General features: G+C 42.0%; 1 protein-coding gene across 1 annotated transcript in view; it reads left to right on the top strand.

The window, feature by feature from the left end:
- LOC124777488 (E3 ubiquitin-protein ligase UBR5) overlaps positions 1–17,291 on the top strand; it is a 344,177-nt gene that overhangs the window by 165,461 nt on the left and 161,425 nt on the right. The window contains exon 23 of the mRNA XM_047252926.1: positions 447–592. Coding sequence (XP_047108882.1) covers positions 447–592 — 146 coding nt within the window. The remainder of the gene's footprint in view (positions 1–446; positions 593–17,291) is intronic.

Below are 17,291 nucleotides of genomic sequence, written 5' to 3'. Positions count from 1 at the left end.
GTCTCGATTTCAGTAAGGACTGGTCTCTCTTCATAGATAAAATTAAAATTCAGCATTACACCTATTTCTCTTCTCCTGCTGTTTAGTAAGACTGGTGCTATATGTAACTTCCACAGATTGTGCGCGTCACTGTTATCAAAGGGTCTTCCATTCTTACGTACCATCGCTTTCCTGTTCTGGTGTTATAGTAAATGGTATCAGTTTGTGGTGTTTACCATATGTCTGGGTATCTCTTTCTTAGCTGCTTTTTCTCCAAGACTTTGGCTTAAATGTTGACAGAATGCTATGTTACTTTTCGTTAATTTGCATTATGTCGATACACAGCAGTCTTAAGTAACATGTTCAGAGTCCTTATTTTAATTTATTCACATCCAACATGTCCCTAGTAATTTTTATTTAACTGTTGTTATTTTAAAGCATCACTTTGTTTTGGTCTGTCATTTTAGGTGTGAAAGAGCCGTCTGCACAACAGCCTCGTCAATCTACAACTACACAGACCTTATACGAAGATCAAGATTTCCTTCAAAGTCAGAGTGGAACTACACTGCTTGATAAGTTCACCTACTGCTTGCTGGTCAAATGCAGTGCCGAGGTATGAACTAGAAATATGCATTGTATGTAATATATTATTTTTAGTCTCGATTTAGCATTCTTACTGTCATTTACAAGAAATAGCTATATGCTGTTATTTAGTAGGTGTTACCATTGTGAGCACTATGTACATAAAAGCAATAATTTTTTCCGCTGACAAAGTGGCAAAATTTTAGCAGTTTATTGGTGTATGTTGTGTTCTATAAAGCTACCAGGTCAGCACACCTTTCGAACAATTGCAATTCAAGTTAGAGTTTACTTAGTTTTCTTTAATCAGGGAATGCAAATGCCAGAATGGCCACTTGAATGACATCATGACTATTTACTTCCCTTTATCGTGTTAGTGATAAACCAAAGATTATAAATATAAAAAATAGGCTTTTTAATTATAACATATACAGTGTTGCATTAATGACTGTGATATTTATATGAAGGAAACTTATTTCCTAGGTGTCTTTCTTAATTTCAGTACTTGTGTATCTTTTTAAAACAAATGACTTCATTATCTGCTCATTTGTTGAAGTGTTGAAGGGAAAGTATCATGTACGGCTTATCTCTGACAACTTCAGATAAATCATAAAAAGCAAAGTACATGTCGAATTCTTGTGTAGACAATGCTGGAGATCTCAGGGCAAAACAGCCACCCACATTTTTTACACATTGTGTGATATAGTGGAAGTGACAGTATCATTTGCAAAACTGTGTGTGCACATGACATTTCCCTACCATAATGGAAATAACACTTTGGTATACAACCATCATCTATGATTTATCAAAGAAGATTTAGCTTGTAATTCAGAAATGGAGTGCTGTGCAATAAAAACGAACATTTTAATTTAGAAGCAGTTACCATTGAAGGGTTAAATGCTCATAACTGTATATTTTGGTAGTAAACTTACCAGTGTAATAGCAACTGTGCCACACGCTTTATACCTTATTTATAAGACGTGAAGTGTAGGGATTTTTCACTTCGTGACATGCATCTCTTAGAAAGTATCGAAATGTAGTGGTAAAAGGATGGATCGTGCATTGCTTGCTATTTTCACATTGTTTTATAAGTTGTGCTCACTCTTGAGTGGTGAGCATCTCAAACAGCTCAGCTAACAATGTGTTTTAGGTTGTTTGAAATCAGAATTCTGTAGCTAACACTGATCAGCACAACCAGTCTTCTATGATTGTTAAGTGCTTTATGTACTGCAGTTGTCACCATTTGATCGGACAGTGGAAAATTGTATGTTTCTGTTTTCGCTGAACCAGCTGTGTTACCATTCGACCTAATAGTGGAATGCTGTATGTTTCGATTTCCACTTAACCAGCTGTATTACAAGGACAGTAGAAACTTTGCAGTAAAACTCTAGAACCTTAATGTGTGATGATGTGCATTACTCGTGACGAAGCAAGCTGGCATATTTTTACTTCCCCTCTTGTTTTGCCATCTGCCTCCTTAAATTCATTTTTTCACTTTTAAATAATTACTATTAACATACATGAGTATAATCTGCATTTTCATAAAAGAGAAAGGTTGGCCCTTAGTTTTAAAGAATATAACACCAGATCGAATTTTGTGCTTAGTTTTATGCATGTAATTGATTTTCTAATTTATTCTGACTATGCCAAGGTAGTATCTTCTTGTATAGGGTGAACTCAGTAATTGTTTCGTAACTTAAATTCTATTGTTGAAGTTTAAACAAATATAAATTCTATAATAATTGTAACATTTGGAATACGAAACACTAGAATTCTTTAAGTATTTATTTGGCTTTATTCGAAAACATGTTAGCAAAACCAGCCCTTAATTAATTCCAAAGTAATTAACAGTTTTGTCAGAAGTATTGTTTGCGTAACAATATCTGTTAATTTCATCATTTAAACAAATAATTCGGTTTAAACCTTGTAGTAGAAGAAACTGTTAAAAAGAACCAATTTTTCGATGTATTCAGTTATTTTAATGAGTTAAATTTTAATTGCAATTTCTGTAAATTTAACTTCATACAATGTGTAGTTTCAGTACCTATTATTGTGAGTATATATAAGGGTCGTATTTTTGGTCACAAGACAGTCAGTCCACAGCTGAGTTTCAGACGAGGAACCTGTGTTGGTTAGAACAACAACAATGCATCAACTTAACATGTAATAAGTATTTCACAATTAGGCCGTGTGTTAAAACAGTGAGTGTGTGCTCCATATGTACCTTTCTATTCTTCAAGAACTGTGAACTTTGTGGTTAGGCTTTTACTGCTCGTAGATGTTCAACAGTAAACTATTGTAGCAGTATGTGGATGGTTCGCCTGCTAACTATTAATGTGGCTTACAGGAAGTTAGAACAATAGTGCACTGGCCATACATAACTGTGTATTATTGGGGGGCTGGGTTGGTGAAAAGTGAAAGTAAAAGACTGTGAAACGCAACTGTGCATCTGTCGGCTACATCAGAGTAGTCAGTGTTTACTTCCAAACCCCATTTTACAGCCAGTGTAGCAATGCAGTATGTCGACACTGAAGACAGTCAGCAAGCAAAGAAATAAATAAGGCAGGCAGAACCGTTAAAACTGCCATGGACTTTTTGGAGATGATAAAGTTATCTTTAATGAATAGGACAGGAAAATTTCGTGAAAACAATATATGATAAATATCAAATCAGCTTGCTTTAGAAAAAATTACACAAAATAAGGCTTTTTTTCTGGGATGTTGCAAAAATTGGCATTTTCCTGTATGAAAATGTTATGAATCTGAGGACATCCATTTATTAAAAAATTTTAACTGAATGTTGAAATTGAATTTTACTTCATCCCCCCCCCCCCCCCCCCCCCCCCCCCCCCCCCCAAAAGGCTGAGATCATGTGTAGTTTCCCATGTAGTAAACTAGAGGTGATGCCAAACTGCACAACAAATTGTAAAGGAAATGGCGCATTTGGCCCAGTTCTTCAATGCAGAGCATCAGTTAAACTGCAGATTTTCGTAGTACGGCAGTATAAGTAATAAAACCACTAAATACAGCACTTAAATTTTCCAAACATGAAAAGCAGCATAGTGTCGACTTCATTTGCCAATCATGAACAGCATACATGATGTCTTGCAAACATCACAGTTGCCACTTATGTCACAGATGGAAGAGTTGAATCATGCTGCACGAGTAGTGTATTTTATTGTTTCATATGTGATGGAATAATTTATAAGAAAAATTATAATTAATAAGAAGAAATGCCGAAAACTTGCCACCTGGAAAATGCAGACTGAATAAATACATCTCCAGGATGACACACATGTATTAACATCAGAAATGGTAACATCAAATAACAGTTAAACCTCCCGAAACTACAAAAGTTGTTTTTATCCTGAAAAGCAAGAGAAACTGTAATGTGGTAATGTATATGTAACAAATGTATAACTCATTTATTACATTCATAAAACAAACTTGTATCACAGACATATATACAGATGAAGTGACGTACCGAACGAAAGTGCTGGCAGGTCGATAGACACACAAACATACACACGAATTTCAAGCTTTCGCAACAAACTGTTGCCTCATCAGGAAAGAGGGAAAGACGAAAGGATGTGGGTTTTAAGGGAGAGGGTAAGGAGTCATTCCAATCCCGGGAGTGGAAAGACTTACCTTAGGGGGGGAAAAAGGACAGGTATACACCTGCACACACACACATCCCTATTGGGATAGTCTTTCCGCTCCCGGGATTGGAATGACTCCTTACCCTCTCCGTTAAAACCCACATCCTTTCGTCTTTCCCTCTCCTTCCCTCTTTCCTGATGAGGCAACAGTTTGTTGCAAAAGCTTGAATTTCATGTGTATGTTTGTGTTTGTTTGTGTGTCTATCAACCTGCGAGCACTTTCGTTCGGTAAGTCACATCATCTGTGTTTTTAGATATATTTTTCCCACGTGGAATGTTTCCCTCTATTTTTTATATATATATATATATATATATATATATATATATATATAATTTTTAAAAAAACAAAGATGATGAGACTTACCAAACAAAAGCGCTGGCAGGTCGATAGACACACAAACATACACGAAAGGATGTGGGTTTTAAGGGAGAGGATAAGGAGTCATTCCAATCCCGGGAGCAGAAAGACTTACCTTAGGGGGGGAAAAGGACAGGTATACACTGGCGCGCGCGCGCCCACACACACACACACACACACACACACACACACACACACACACACATCCATCCGCACATACACAGACACAAGCAGACATTTGTAAAGGCAAAGAGTTTGGGCAGAGATCAGAGTCTCTCCCATCTACTCAACCTCCCACTTCCAGCTCCGCTCCCTCCAAAGCCTCAAAATTCCAATCAACACAATCTGGAACCACAACACCCTAATTCAGTAGTTAACCTTTCCTCCAAACCTCTCTCCCAATCCGAAACCTCTGTCCTATCCAAAGGCCTCACCTTCAGCCCCACTCCCAGATTCAACCAAACAGCCCTCGTCAAAGATTTACTGTCCTACACTCATACTCTCTGCTGGAAATATCACTTTGCCACGAAGAAAAATGATCCTAATCCTACTCCTAATGATCCAACTCCCCAAGGCACTATCCAATTTGAACCCTGCCTGGAACAGTTCCGTCCTCCGTCACCTCCTCTTCCTCAAAATCACACCCTCCAAACCTTCCAGGAATTTCTGACTTCCAGCCTTGCCTCTCAATCCTTCATAAAATACCTTAATCCTACTCCCAACATCACCACTGCTGAAGCCCAAGCAATCCGTTATCTGAAGGCTGACCGTTCAATCGTCATTCTTCCGGCGGACAAGGGTTCCATGACAGTGGTACTTGATCGTCGGGAGTATGTGGCTGAGGGTCTGCGTCAGCTTTCAGACAACACCACATACAAAGTTTGCCAAGGTAATCCCATTTCTGATTTCCAGGAGGAGCTTCAAGGAATCCTCAGAACATTAGGCCCCCTACAAAACCTTTCACCTGACTCCAACAACCTCCTGACCCCACCGACACCCCGCACCCATACCTTCTTCCTTCTTCCTAAAATTCACAAACCCAATCATCCCGGCCGCCCCATTGTAGCTGGTCACCAAGCCCCCACAGAACGTATCTCTGCCTACGTAGATCAACACCTTCAACCCATTACATGCAGTCTCCCATCCTTCGTCAAAGACACCAATCACTTTCTCGAACGCCTGGAATCCTTACCCAGTCTGTTACCCCAGAAAACCATCCTTGTAACCATTGATGCCACTTCCTTATACACAAATATTCCGCATGTCCAAGGCCTCACTGCGATGGAGCATTTCCTTTCACGCCGATCACCTGCCACCCTACCTAAAACCTCTTTCCTCATTACCTTAGCCAGCTTCATCCTGACCCACAACTTCTTCACTTTTGAAGGCCAGACATACCAACAATTAAAGGGAACAGCCATGGGTACCAGGATGGCCCCCTCACACGCCAACCTATTCATGGGTCGCTTAGAGGAAGCCTTCTTGGTTACCCAGGCCTGCCAACCCAAAGTTTGGTACAGATTTATTGATGACATCTTCATGATGTGGACTCACAGTGAAGAACAACTCCAGAATTTCCTCTCCAACCTCAACTCCTTTGGTTCCATCAGATTCACCTGGTCCTACTCTAAATCCCATGCCACTTTCCTTGACGTTGACCTCCATCTGTCCAATGGCCAGCTTCACACATCCGTCCACATCAAACCTACCAACAAGCAACAGTACCTCCATTATGACAGCTGCCACCCATTCCACATCAAATGGTCCCTTCCCTACAGCCTAGGTCTTCGTGGCAAACGAATCTGCTCCAGTCCGGAATCCCTGAACCATTACACCAGCAACCTGACAACAGCTTTTGCATCCCGCAACTACCCTCCCGACCTGGTACAGAAGCAAATAACCAGAGCCACTTCCTCATCCTCTCAAACCCAGAACCTCCCACAGAAGAACCCCAAAAGTGCCCCACTTGTGACAGGATACTTTCTGGGACTGGATCAGACTCTGAATGTGGCTCTCCAGCAGGGATACGACTTCCTCAAATCCTGCCCTGAAATGAGATCCATCCTTCATGAAATCCTCCCCACTCCACCAAGAGTGTCTTTCCGCCGTCCACCTAACCTTCGTAACCTCTTAGTTCATCCCTATGAAATCCCCAAACCACCTTCCTTACCCTCTGGCTCCTACCCTTGCAACTGCCCCCGGTGTAAAACCTGTCCCATGCACCCTCCCACCACCACCTACTCCAGTCCTGTAACCCAGAAGGTGTACACGATCAAATGCAGAGCCACGTGTGAAAGCACCCACGTGATTTACCAACTGACCTGCCTACACTGTGACACATTCTGTGTGGGAATGACCAGCAACAAACTGTCCATTCTCATGAATGGACACAGGCAGACAGTGTTTGTTGGTAATGAGGATCACCCTGTGGCTAAACATGCGTTGGTGCACGGCCAGCACATCTTGGCACAGTGTTACACCGTCCAGGTTATCTGGATACTTCCCACTAACACCAACCTATCCGAACTCCGGAGATGGGAACTTGCTCTTCAATATATCCTCTCTTCCCGTTATCCACCAGGCCTCAATCTCCGCTAATTTCAAGTTGCCGCCACTCATACCTCACCTGTCATTCAACAGCATCTTTGCCTCTGCACTTCCACCTCGACTGACATCTCTGCCCAAACTCTTTGCCTTTACAAATGTCTGCTTGTGTCTGTGTATGTGCGGATGGATATGAGTGAGTGTGTGTGCGAGTGTATACCTGTCCTTTTTTCCCCCTAAGGTAAGTCTTTCCGCTCCCGGGATTGGAATGGCTCCTTACCCTCTCCCTTAAAACCCACATCCTTTCGTCTTTCCCTCTCCTTCCCTCTTTCCTGACGAGGCAACAGTTTGTTGTGAAAGCTTGAATTTTGTGTGTATGTTTGTGTGTCTATCGACGTGCCAGCACTTTCATTTGGTAAGTCACAAACATTCCACATGGGAAAAATTATATATAAAAACAAAGATGAGGTGACTTACCGAACGAAAGCGCTGGCAGGTCGATAGACACACAAACATACACACAAAATTCAAGCTATCGCAACAAACTGTTGCCTCATCAGGAAAGAGGGAAGGAGAGGGAAAGACGAAAGGATGTGGGTTTTAAGGGAGAGGGTAAGGAGTCATTCCAATCTCGGGAGAGGAAAGACTTACCTTAGGGGAAAAAAAAAGGACGGGTATACACTCGCGCGCACACACACACACACACACACACACACACACACACACACACACACACATATATCCATCCACACATATACAGGCACAAGCAGAAATATTTAAATATGTCTGCTTGTGCCTGTATTTAAATATGTCTGCTTGTGCCTGTATATGTGTGGATGGATATGTGTGTGTGTACGAGTGTATACCCGTCCTTTTTTCCCCTAAGGTAAGTCTTTCCTCTCCCGGGATTGGAATGACTCCTTACCCTCTCCCTTAAAACCCACATCCTTTCATCTTTCCCTCTCCTTCCCTCTTTCCTGATGAGGCAACAGTTTGTTGCGAAAGCTTGAATTTTGTGTGTATGTTTGTGTGTCTATCGACCTGCCAGTGCTTTCGTTCGGTAAGTCACATCATCTTTGTTTTTATATATATATATATATATATATATATATATATATATATATATATATATATAATGGAAGGAAACATTCCACGTGGGAAAAATTATATATAAATACAAAGATGAGGTGACTTACCGAACAAACACGCTGGCAGGTCGATAGACACACAAACAAACACAAACATACACACAAAATTCAAGCTTTCGCAACAAATTGTTGCCTCATCAGGAAAGAGGGAAGGAGAGGGGAAGACGAAAGGAAGTGGGTTTTAAAGGAGAGGGTAAGGAGTCATTCCAATCCCGGGAGCGGAAAGACTTACCTTAGGGGGAAAAAAGGACAGGTATACACTCGCACACACGCACATATCCATCCACACATACAGACACAAGCAGACATCTGCTGTAGCTAAATTCATGAACTAGTGGCGGGATTTGTAGTACCTTTTAAATCAGTAAAGAAGCTGTAGAATAGTCTTTCTAGAGGATTTCTAAAAGCAGGTAATAAAAAGCCTTCTGTTGTAATCTCTTATTTATAGGATTTTTGGAATGAAGATAATAAATACGTTTTGCTTCACTCAAACTCCTCCTGACACTTTGTTAGATGTGTCAGTTCCACCAGTATCATTTCATTGAACAATGCCTTCTTTATCCGCCACAAATGTAAAGGCATTGGGGTCTTCCAATGCTTCAGATACCTCCTGCCTACCTGAGGGACTGGCATGGACCATGTATAATCACTCATTTAGGTTCAGTCCTCATTGGAAGCTCCTTGGGGGTTTCTGTAACACACACAGTCATTAATTGTGTAAACATACCATTCAACTAACATCAGATTACACAATTGGAGGCCTTTGAGGTTCTGAACTGAGAGGGATATGCCACTCGTTGAAAAATTCCGTGCTGCCTGTATTATTTAAGACCAGTGACAAGTACTTTGCCTGTGTCGGAGGTCGGTAGCTGTTATCCCAAATAATTTTTATGCCACAGAAAAATGGTTTGGCATTTACACTCAACATGATGCATTTATCAGACCAAATGAAAAATACACAGATTAAACTGGTTACTCCTTAAGAATCAGTACACACTTCCTTTTTGCACAATTTCATAAGGAAAAAAGACATGGAAAGCAATGAACAACAATATACAGGGGATAGGCAAGATAATGTGAACAGTGGTAGTAATGGGATGGTTGTGTGTGACAGTCTGCAACACAGGTAAGGCACGTATCTTGCTGGATTGTGCATGTTCAGTACAGACAAGGCATCAGTGCAGGTTGTTCACGAGTAGTGCACACTTTGTATTTGCTTTCAGAGGCTGAGGTTGACGTGCAATGAAAGACCTAACAGAGTTCCAAACAGGGCAGATTGTGGGGGCCCGATTAGCTGGAGCATCAGTAACCAAGACAGCCAACTTTTGAATGTTTCAAGAGCAACCATTTCAACAATCATGACAGCCTACACAAAACACGGAAAGACATCATTGTATAAACGTAATAGTGGCCACAGATCAAAACTAAATGACAGAGGTCGTTGTACAGTAACACAAATATGTCAAAACAACACAAAACTATGGCAGCTAAAGTGACTGCAGAGTTCAATAGACATCTTCGAGACCCCATATCTATCGATACTGTTCGCTGAGGACTCCATAAAGTGAATATTCATGGACAAACTGCTATATCGAAAACATTAGTGGTGACAACCGACGCAAAGAAGCATAAAACATGAGCTGGAGAGCTAATCAGTGGAAAGATGTCATATTGTCTGACGAGTCAACATTTTTGTGATTTCCAATGTGAGGATGGGTTTACATCTGGAAAGCGCCAAAAGAAGCCTATAATCCTGATTACTTGATTCCAACGGTTAAGCATGGAGGTGGAAGTGTGATGGTTTGGGCAGCCATATGATGGTATTCTGCTGGTCCCGTCATTGCTCTCAAAGGCCGTATCACAGCCAACGATTACATGAACATTTTAGGTGATCAGGTGCACCCCATGATTCAAATGTTGTTCCCCAACAATGATGCCATACTTCAGGACGATAATGCACCTATTCACACAGCCAGGACAGTAAAGTCATCCTGTGAGGAACATGCAACTGAACTGCTGCTTCTTCCCTGGCCAGCACAGTCTCTGGACTTGATCATTATGGAACCCTTGTGGGCAGTGTTGGAGTGCGGACTCTGCAGCAAATTTCCGCTGTCCTCGTCACTACAAGAGTTAGAAGAGGTTCTCAGTTGATTCCGTATTTCTAGATTTTCCGGAAAGCTTTTGACACCGTTCCTCACAAGAGACTTCTAATCAAGCTGCGGGCCTATCGGGTATCGTCTCAGTTGTGCGATTGGATTCGTGATTTCCTGTCAGGAAGGTCGCAGTTTGTAGTAATAGATGGCATATCATTGAGTAAAACTGAAGTGATATCAGGTGTTCCCCAGAGAAGCGTCCTGGGACCTCTGCTGTGCCTGATCTATATAAATGACCTGGGTGACAATCTGAGCAGTTCTCTTAGGTTGTTCGCAGATGATGCTGTAATTTACCGTCTAGTAAGGTCATCCGAAGACCAGTATCAGTTGCAAAGTGATTTAGAAAAGATTGCTGTATGGTGTGGCAGATGGCAGTTGACGCTAAATAACGAAAAGTGTGAGGTGATCCACATGAGTTCCAAAAGAAATCCATTGGAATTTGATTACTCGATAAATAGTACAATTCTCAAGGCTGTCAATTCAACTAAGTACCTGGGTGTTAAGATTATGAACAACTTCAGTTGGAAAGACCACATAGATAATATTGTGGGGAAGGCGAGCCAAAGGTTGCGTTTCATTGGCAGGACACTTAGAAGATGCAACAAGTCAACTAAAGAGACAGCTTACACTACACTCGTTCGTCCTCTGTTAGAATATTGCTTTGCGGAGTGGGATCCTCACCAGGTTGGATTGACGGAGGACATCGAAAGTGTGCAGAAAAGGGCAGCTTGTTTTGTATTATCACGTAATAGGGGAGAGAGTGTGGCAGATATGATACGCGAGTTGGGATGGAAGTCATTAAAGCAAAGACGTGTTTCGTCGCGGCGAGATCTATTTACGAAATTTCAGTAACCAACTTTCTCTTCCGAATGCGAAAATATTTTGTTGAGCCCAACCTACATAGGTAGGAATGATCATCAAAATTAAATAAGAGAAATCAGAGCTCGAACAGAAAGGTTTAGGTGTTCGTTTTTTCCGCGCGCTGTTCGGGAGTGGAATGGTAGAGAGATAGTATGATTGTGGTTCGATGAACCCTCTGCCAAGCACTTAAATGTGAATTGCAGAGTAATCATGTAGATGTAGATGATCAAAGAGTGGCATAACATTCCACTGGAAGCTATACAATCATTATACGCCAGTATTCCAAGAAGGTCCGCCCCTCGTGGTCTCGCGGTAGCATTCTCGCTTCCCGAGCACGGGGTCCCGGGTTCGATTCCCGGCGGGGTCAGGGATTTTTCCTCCCTCGAGATGACTGGGTGTTGTTGTGTTGTCTTCATCATCATCATCATCATCATCATCATCATTCATCCCCATTACGGTCGGAGGAAGGCAACAGCGAACCACCTCCATTAGGACCTTGCCTAGTAAGGCGGTGCGGGTCTCCCACATCGTTCCCCTACGCTCTGTAAAGAAGCATGGGACTTCATTTCATTTCATTCCAAGAAGAATCACAGCTGTATTATGGGCAAAAGATGGTTTGATCCCTTATTAATAAACCATTCCCGAGTAAGTACAGGTGTTCTCATTACTTTGCCTATCTCCTTTATGTATATACAGAATGATTCACAAAGATATGCAAATACTTTAATATGTTATTCTACAAGTAAAACTAAAGAAAAAAGTTCTTATAAACAGAGGTCCAAAAATGTTTAGTTACGGAGTTACGGCTAATTAAAGATTTTGCCTGAAATTTAACAACTTCACTAATATGAAGCCATTGCAAAACTGTACGAAGTTAAGGTAAAGCATGATTTTTATCTATTTTGTTGTTACTGGTCTGGTGAATCTAGTAAAACATGTCCCGGCCATGTATCTGCAGTAGTTTTCCTGCACAACATCCAGAGAAGCAAAGATTATTATACAAGTAAATTTGTTTACTTTTCATTAAGAATGTAGAAATGTTTGTCGTTGTTGGCAACCGCAAGTGAGTTGTTTCAGTTGTTTCCTAACCTTGAAACAAGTTAATTCTCTGTATTGTTCAGTGAAATAACATAAGAACAACAGTATATCTGTTGTAGTTTGTAGATTATTTATGAAATAGGGATGCCTTTCAAGTTTACGACAGAGGAATACACCGATATGGTGTTTATTTATGACAAATGTGATGGTAATGCTACGGCTGCAGTTAATGAATATCGCATACATTATCCAACTCGGAGGACTCCGAAAGCACGGACCATTAATGGAGTATTATGTATGTTACGGGAGACAGGTTCTCTACCTAACATTCACAATCAGTACAGACGCTCAATACGTGAAGATGATGATGATGATGATGATGATGATGATGATGTTACGGATACTGTTCAATGTAACCCGGGCACTGGTCCACGCTTCGACATTTCACAATGTAAGTTATGGCTTACACTGAAGTACAGTAATCTGTATCCTTACCATAAACAAAAAGGGCATAATTTACATCTGGGGTTGTGAAGTATTGAGTGCATTTTAAAAAACAATAATAGTGTTAATAGATATAACTTTAAGAACAAACTACTTACCTATTCTTACGCAGAAAGAGCAAATATGATCCACAGAACATAAACTGTTGTTTAGTTTAGTTTGGTTTCTTTGCAAGAAATCTGAACTAAACAACTGTTAAGTTTTCAACATTTGAAAGATTGAAGGCTTAAATATAACATACCATCAGTCACATGGTCATTGAGTATGGATATGAGTCATTATACACTCCTGGAAATGGAAAAAGAACACATTGACACCGGTGTGTCAGACCCACCATACTTGCTCCGGACACTGCGAGAGGGCTGTATGGCTGTACAAGCAATGATCACACGCACGGCACAGCGGACACACCAGGAACCGCGGTGTTGGCCGTCGAATGGCGCTAGCTGCGCAACATTTGTGCACCGCCGCCGTCAGTGTCAGCCAGTTTTCCGTGGCATACGGAGCTCCATCGCAGTCTTTAACACTGGTAGCATGCCGCGACAGCGTGGACGTGAACCGTATGTGCAGTTGACGGACTTTGAGCGAGGGCGTATAGTGGGCATGCGGGAGGCCGGGTGGACGTACCGCCGAATTGCTCAACACGTGGGGCGTGAGGTCTCCACAGTACATCGATGTTGTCGCCAGTGGTCGGTGGAAGGTGCACGTGCCCGTCGACCTGGGACCGGACCGCAGCGACGCACGGATGCACGCCAAGACCGTAGGATCCTACGCAGTGCCGTAGGGGACCGCACCGCCACTTCCCAGCAAATTAGGGACACTGTTGCTCCTGGGGTATCGGCGAGGACCATTCGCAACCGTCTCCATGAAGCTGGGCTACGGTCCCGCACACCGTTAGGCCGTCTTCCGCTCACGCCCCAACATCGTGCAGCCCGCCTCCAGTGGTGTCGCGACAGGCGTGAATGGAGGGACGAATGGAGACGTGTCGTCTTCAGCGATGAGAGTCGCTTCTGCCTTGGTGCCAATGATGGTCGTATGCGTGTTTGGCGCCGTGCAGGTGAGCGCCACAATCAGGACTGCATACGACCGAGGCACACAGGGCCAACACCCGGCATCATGGCATGGGGAGCGATCTCCTACACTGGCCGTACACCACTGGTGATCGTCGAGGGGACACTGAATAGTGCACGGTACATCCAAACCGTCATCGAACCCATCGTTCTACCATTCCTAGACCAGCAAGGGAACTTGCTGTTCCAACAGGACAATGCACGTCCGCATGTATCCCGTGCCACCCAACGTGCTCTAGAAGGTGTAAGTCAACTACCCTGGCCAGCAAGATCTCCGGATCTGTCCCCCATTGAGCATGTTTGGGACTGGATGAAGCGTCGTCTCACGCGGTCTGCACGTCCAGCACGAACGCTGGTCCAACTGAGGCGCCAGGTGGAAATGGCATGGCAAGCCGTTCCACAGGACTACATCCAGCATCGTCTCCATGGGAGAATAGCAGCCTGCATTGCTGCGAATGGTGGATATACACTGTACTAGTGCCGACATTGTGCATGCTCTGTTGCCTGTGTCTATGTGCCTGTGGTTCTGTCAGAGTGATCATGTGATGTATCTGACCCCAGGAATGTGTCAATAAAGTTTCCCCTTCCTGGGACAATGAATTCACGGTGTTCTTTTTTCAATTTCCAGGAGTGTATGTCAAAGGGACCAGGAGTCCCCACACAACCACCTCCAAATCTAATGAAATTTGGTGTGAAGGTTCTACATGGTCTTTAATTGTTATAAACCAAATTTCAGTCCAGTATTGTCTACAAATGCTAGAAACGTAGGTTTGCCTTTTCTTAATCTTTCTTCTAAGATAAGTCGTAAGGTTAGTATTGCCTCACGTGTTCCAACATTTCTACGGAATCCAAACTGATCTTCCCCGAGGTCCGCTTCTACCAGTTTTTCCATTCGTCTGTAAAGAATTCGCGTTAGTATTTTGCAGCTGTGACTTATTAAACTGATAGTTTGGTAATTTTCACATCTGTCAACACCTGCTTTCTTTGGGATTGGAATTATTATATTCTTCTTGAAGTCTGAGGGTATTTCGCCTGTCTCATACATTTTGCTCACCAGATGGTAGAGTTTTGTCAGGACTGGCTCTCCCAAGGCAGTCAGTAGTTCTATGGGAATTTTGTCTACTCCCAGGGCCTTGTTTCGACTCAGGTCTTTCAGTGCTCTGTCAAACTCTTCACGCAGTATCATATCTCCCATTTCATCTTCATCTACATCCTCTTCCATTTCCATAATATTGTCCTCAAGTTCATCGCCCTTGTATAGACCCTCTATATACTCTTTCCACCTTTCTGCTTTCCCTTCTTTGCTTAGAACTGGGTTTCCATCTGAGCTCTTGATATTCATACAAGTGGTTCTCTTTTCTCCAGAGGTCTCTTTAATTTTCCTGTAGGCAGTATCTATCTTACCTCTAGTGAGATAAGCCTCTACATCCTTACATTTCTCCTCTAGCCATGCCTGCTTAGTCATTTTGCACTTCCTGTCTATCTCATTTTTTGAGACGTTTGTTTTCCTTTTTGCCTGCTTCATTTACTGCATTTTTATATTTTCTCCTTTCGTCAATTAAATTAAATATTTTCTCTGTCACCCAAGGATTTCTATTAGCCCTCGTCTTTTTACCTACTTGATCCTCTGCTGCCTTCATTACTTCATCCCTCAAAGCTACCCATTCTTCTTCTACTGTATTTCTTTCCCCCGTTCTTGTCAATTGTTCCCTTATGCTCTCCCTGTAACTCTGTGCAACCTCTGGTTTAGTCAGTTTATCCAGGTCCCATCTCCTTAAATTCCCACCTTTTTGCAGTTTCTTCGGATTTAATCTACAGTTCATAACCAATCGATTGTGGTCAGAGTCCACATCTGCCCCTGGAAATGTCTTACAATTTAAAACCTGGTTCCTAAATCTCAGTCTTACCATTATGTAATCTATCTGATACCTTTTAGTATCTCCAGGGTTCTTCCATGTATACAACCTTCTTTGATGATTCTTGAGCCAAGTGTTAGCTATGATTAAGTTATGCTCTGCCCAAAATTCTACTAGGTGGCTTCCTCTTTCATTTCTTCGCTCCAATCCATATTCACCTACTACGTTTCCTTCTCTCCCTTTTCCTACTACCGAATTCCAATCACCCATGACTATTAAATTTTCCTCTCCCTTCACTATCTGAATAATTTCTTTTCTTTCATCATACATTTCTTCAATTTCTTCGTCATCTGCAGAGCTAGTTGGCATATAGATATGTACTACTGTCGTAGGCGTGGGCTTCATGTCTATCTTGGCCACAACAATGTGTTCGCTGTGCTGTTTGTAGTAGCTTACCCGCATTCCTGTTGTTTTATTCATTAATAAACCTACTCCTGCATTACCCCTATTTGATTTTGTATTTATAACCCTGTATTCACCTGACCAAAAGTCTTGTTTCTCCTGCCACAGAACTTCACTAATTCCCAGTATATCCAACTTTAACCTATCCATTTCCATTTTTAAAGTTTCTAACCTACCTCTCCGATTAAGGGATCTGACATTCCACGCTCTGATCCATAGGACGCCAGTTTTCTTTCTCCTGATAACGACGTCCTCTTAAGTAGTCCCCGCCCAGAGATCCGAATGGGGGACTATTTTACCTCCGGAATATTTTACCCGATAGGACGCCATCATCATTTATCCATACAGTAAAGTTGCATGCCGTCGGGAAAAATTACGGCCGTAGTTTCCCCTTGCTTTCAGCCGTTCGCAGTACCACAACAGCAAGGTCGATTTGGTTAGTGTTATAAGGCCAGATCAGTCAATTATCCAGACTGTTGCCCCTGCAACTACTGAAAAGGCTGCTGCCCCTCTTCAGGAACCACACGTTTGTCTGGCCTCTCAACAGATACCCTCCGTTGTGGTTGCACCTACGGTACGGCTATCTGTATCGCTGAGGCACGCAAGCCTCCCCACCAACGGCAAGGTCTATGGTTTCAAAGTTGTATTGTTTAATTTCTGAATCTTGCATATTGATGAGCAAGAATACTTTCAAAAGTTATTATTTTAGCACTTCGAGAAGATTGAAAAGTGAAATATTTTACTCATTAACTCCCATAATTAATTTTTTTATTTGAATATATAAATATGTTTCACAAACTAATTTAACATATGCCATAAAACAAGTATAATACACAACACAGCAAATTTGCAAAACAAAAACACTAAAGAGTAAGTTCCATTTTTGTTAAATGGTTCTACAATTTTGTTAAAGACAAATTGAAGAAAACTGTATTGTCTTCCTGATGATGATGTTGATGGTGCTTGAAAGTTGTGACAGTATGTTTCTCAGAAATCTAGCACGTGTCTATAGCAGTTGACCAGTGGAAGAACGGGCAGAACCATGTGAGTGACATATAGGTGATAAGGACATCTTGTTGTT

This window comes from Schistocerca piceifrons, chromosome 2, assembly GCF_021461385.2.
Source record: "Schistocerca piceifrons isolate TAMUIC-IGC-003096 chromosome 2, iqSchPice1.1, whole genome shotgun sequence".
NCBI classification, from domain to species: Eukaryota; Metazoa; Arthropoda; class Insecta; order Orthoptera; family Acrididae; genus Schistocerca; species Schistocerca piceifrons.
This window is presented reverse-complemented; position numbering and strand designations above follow the sequence as displayed.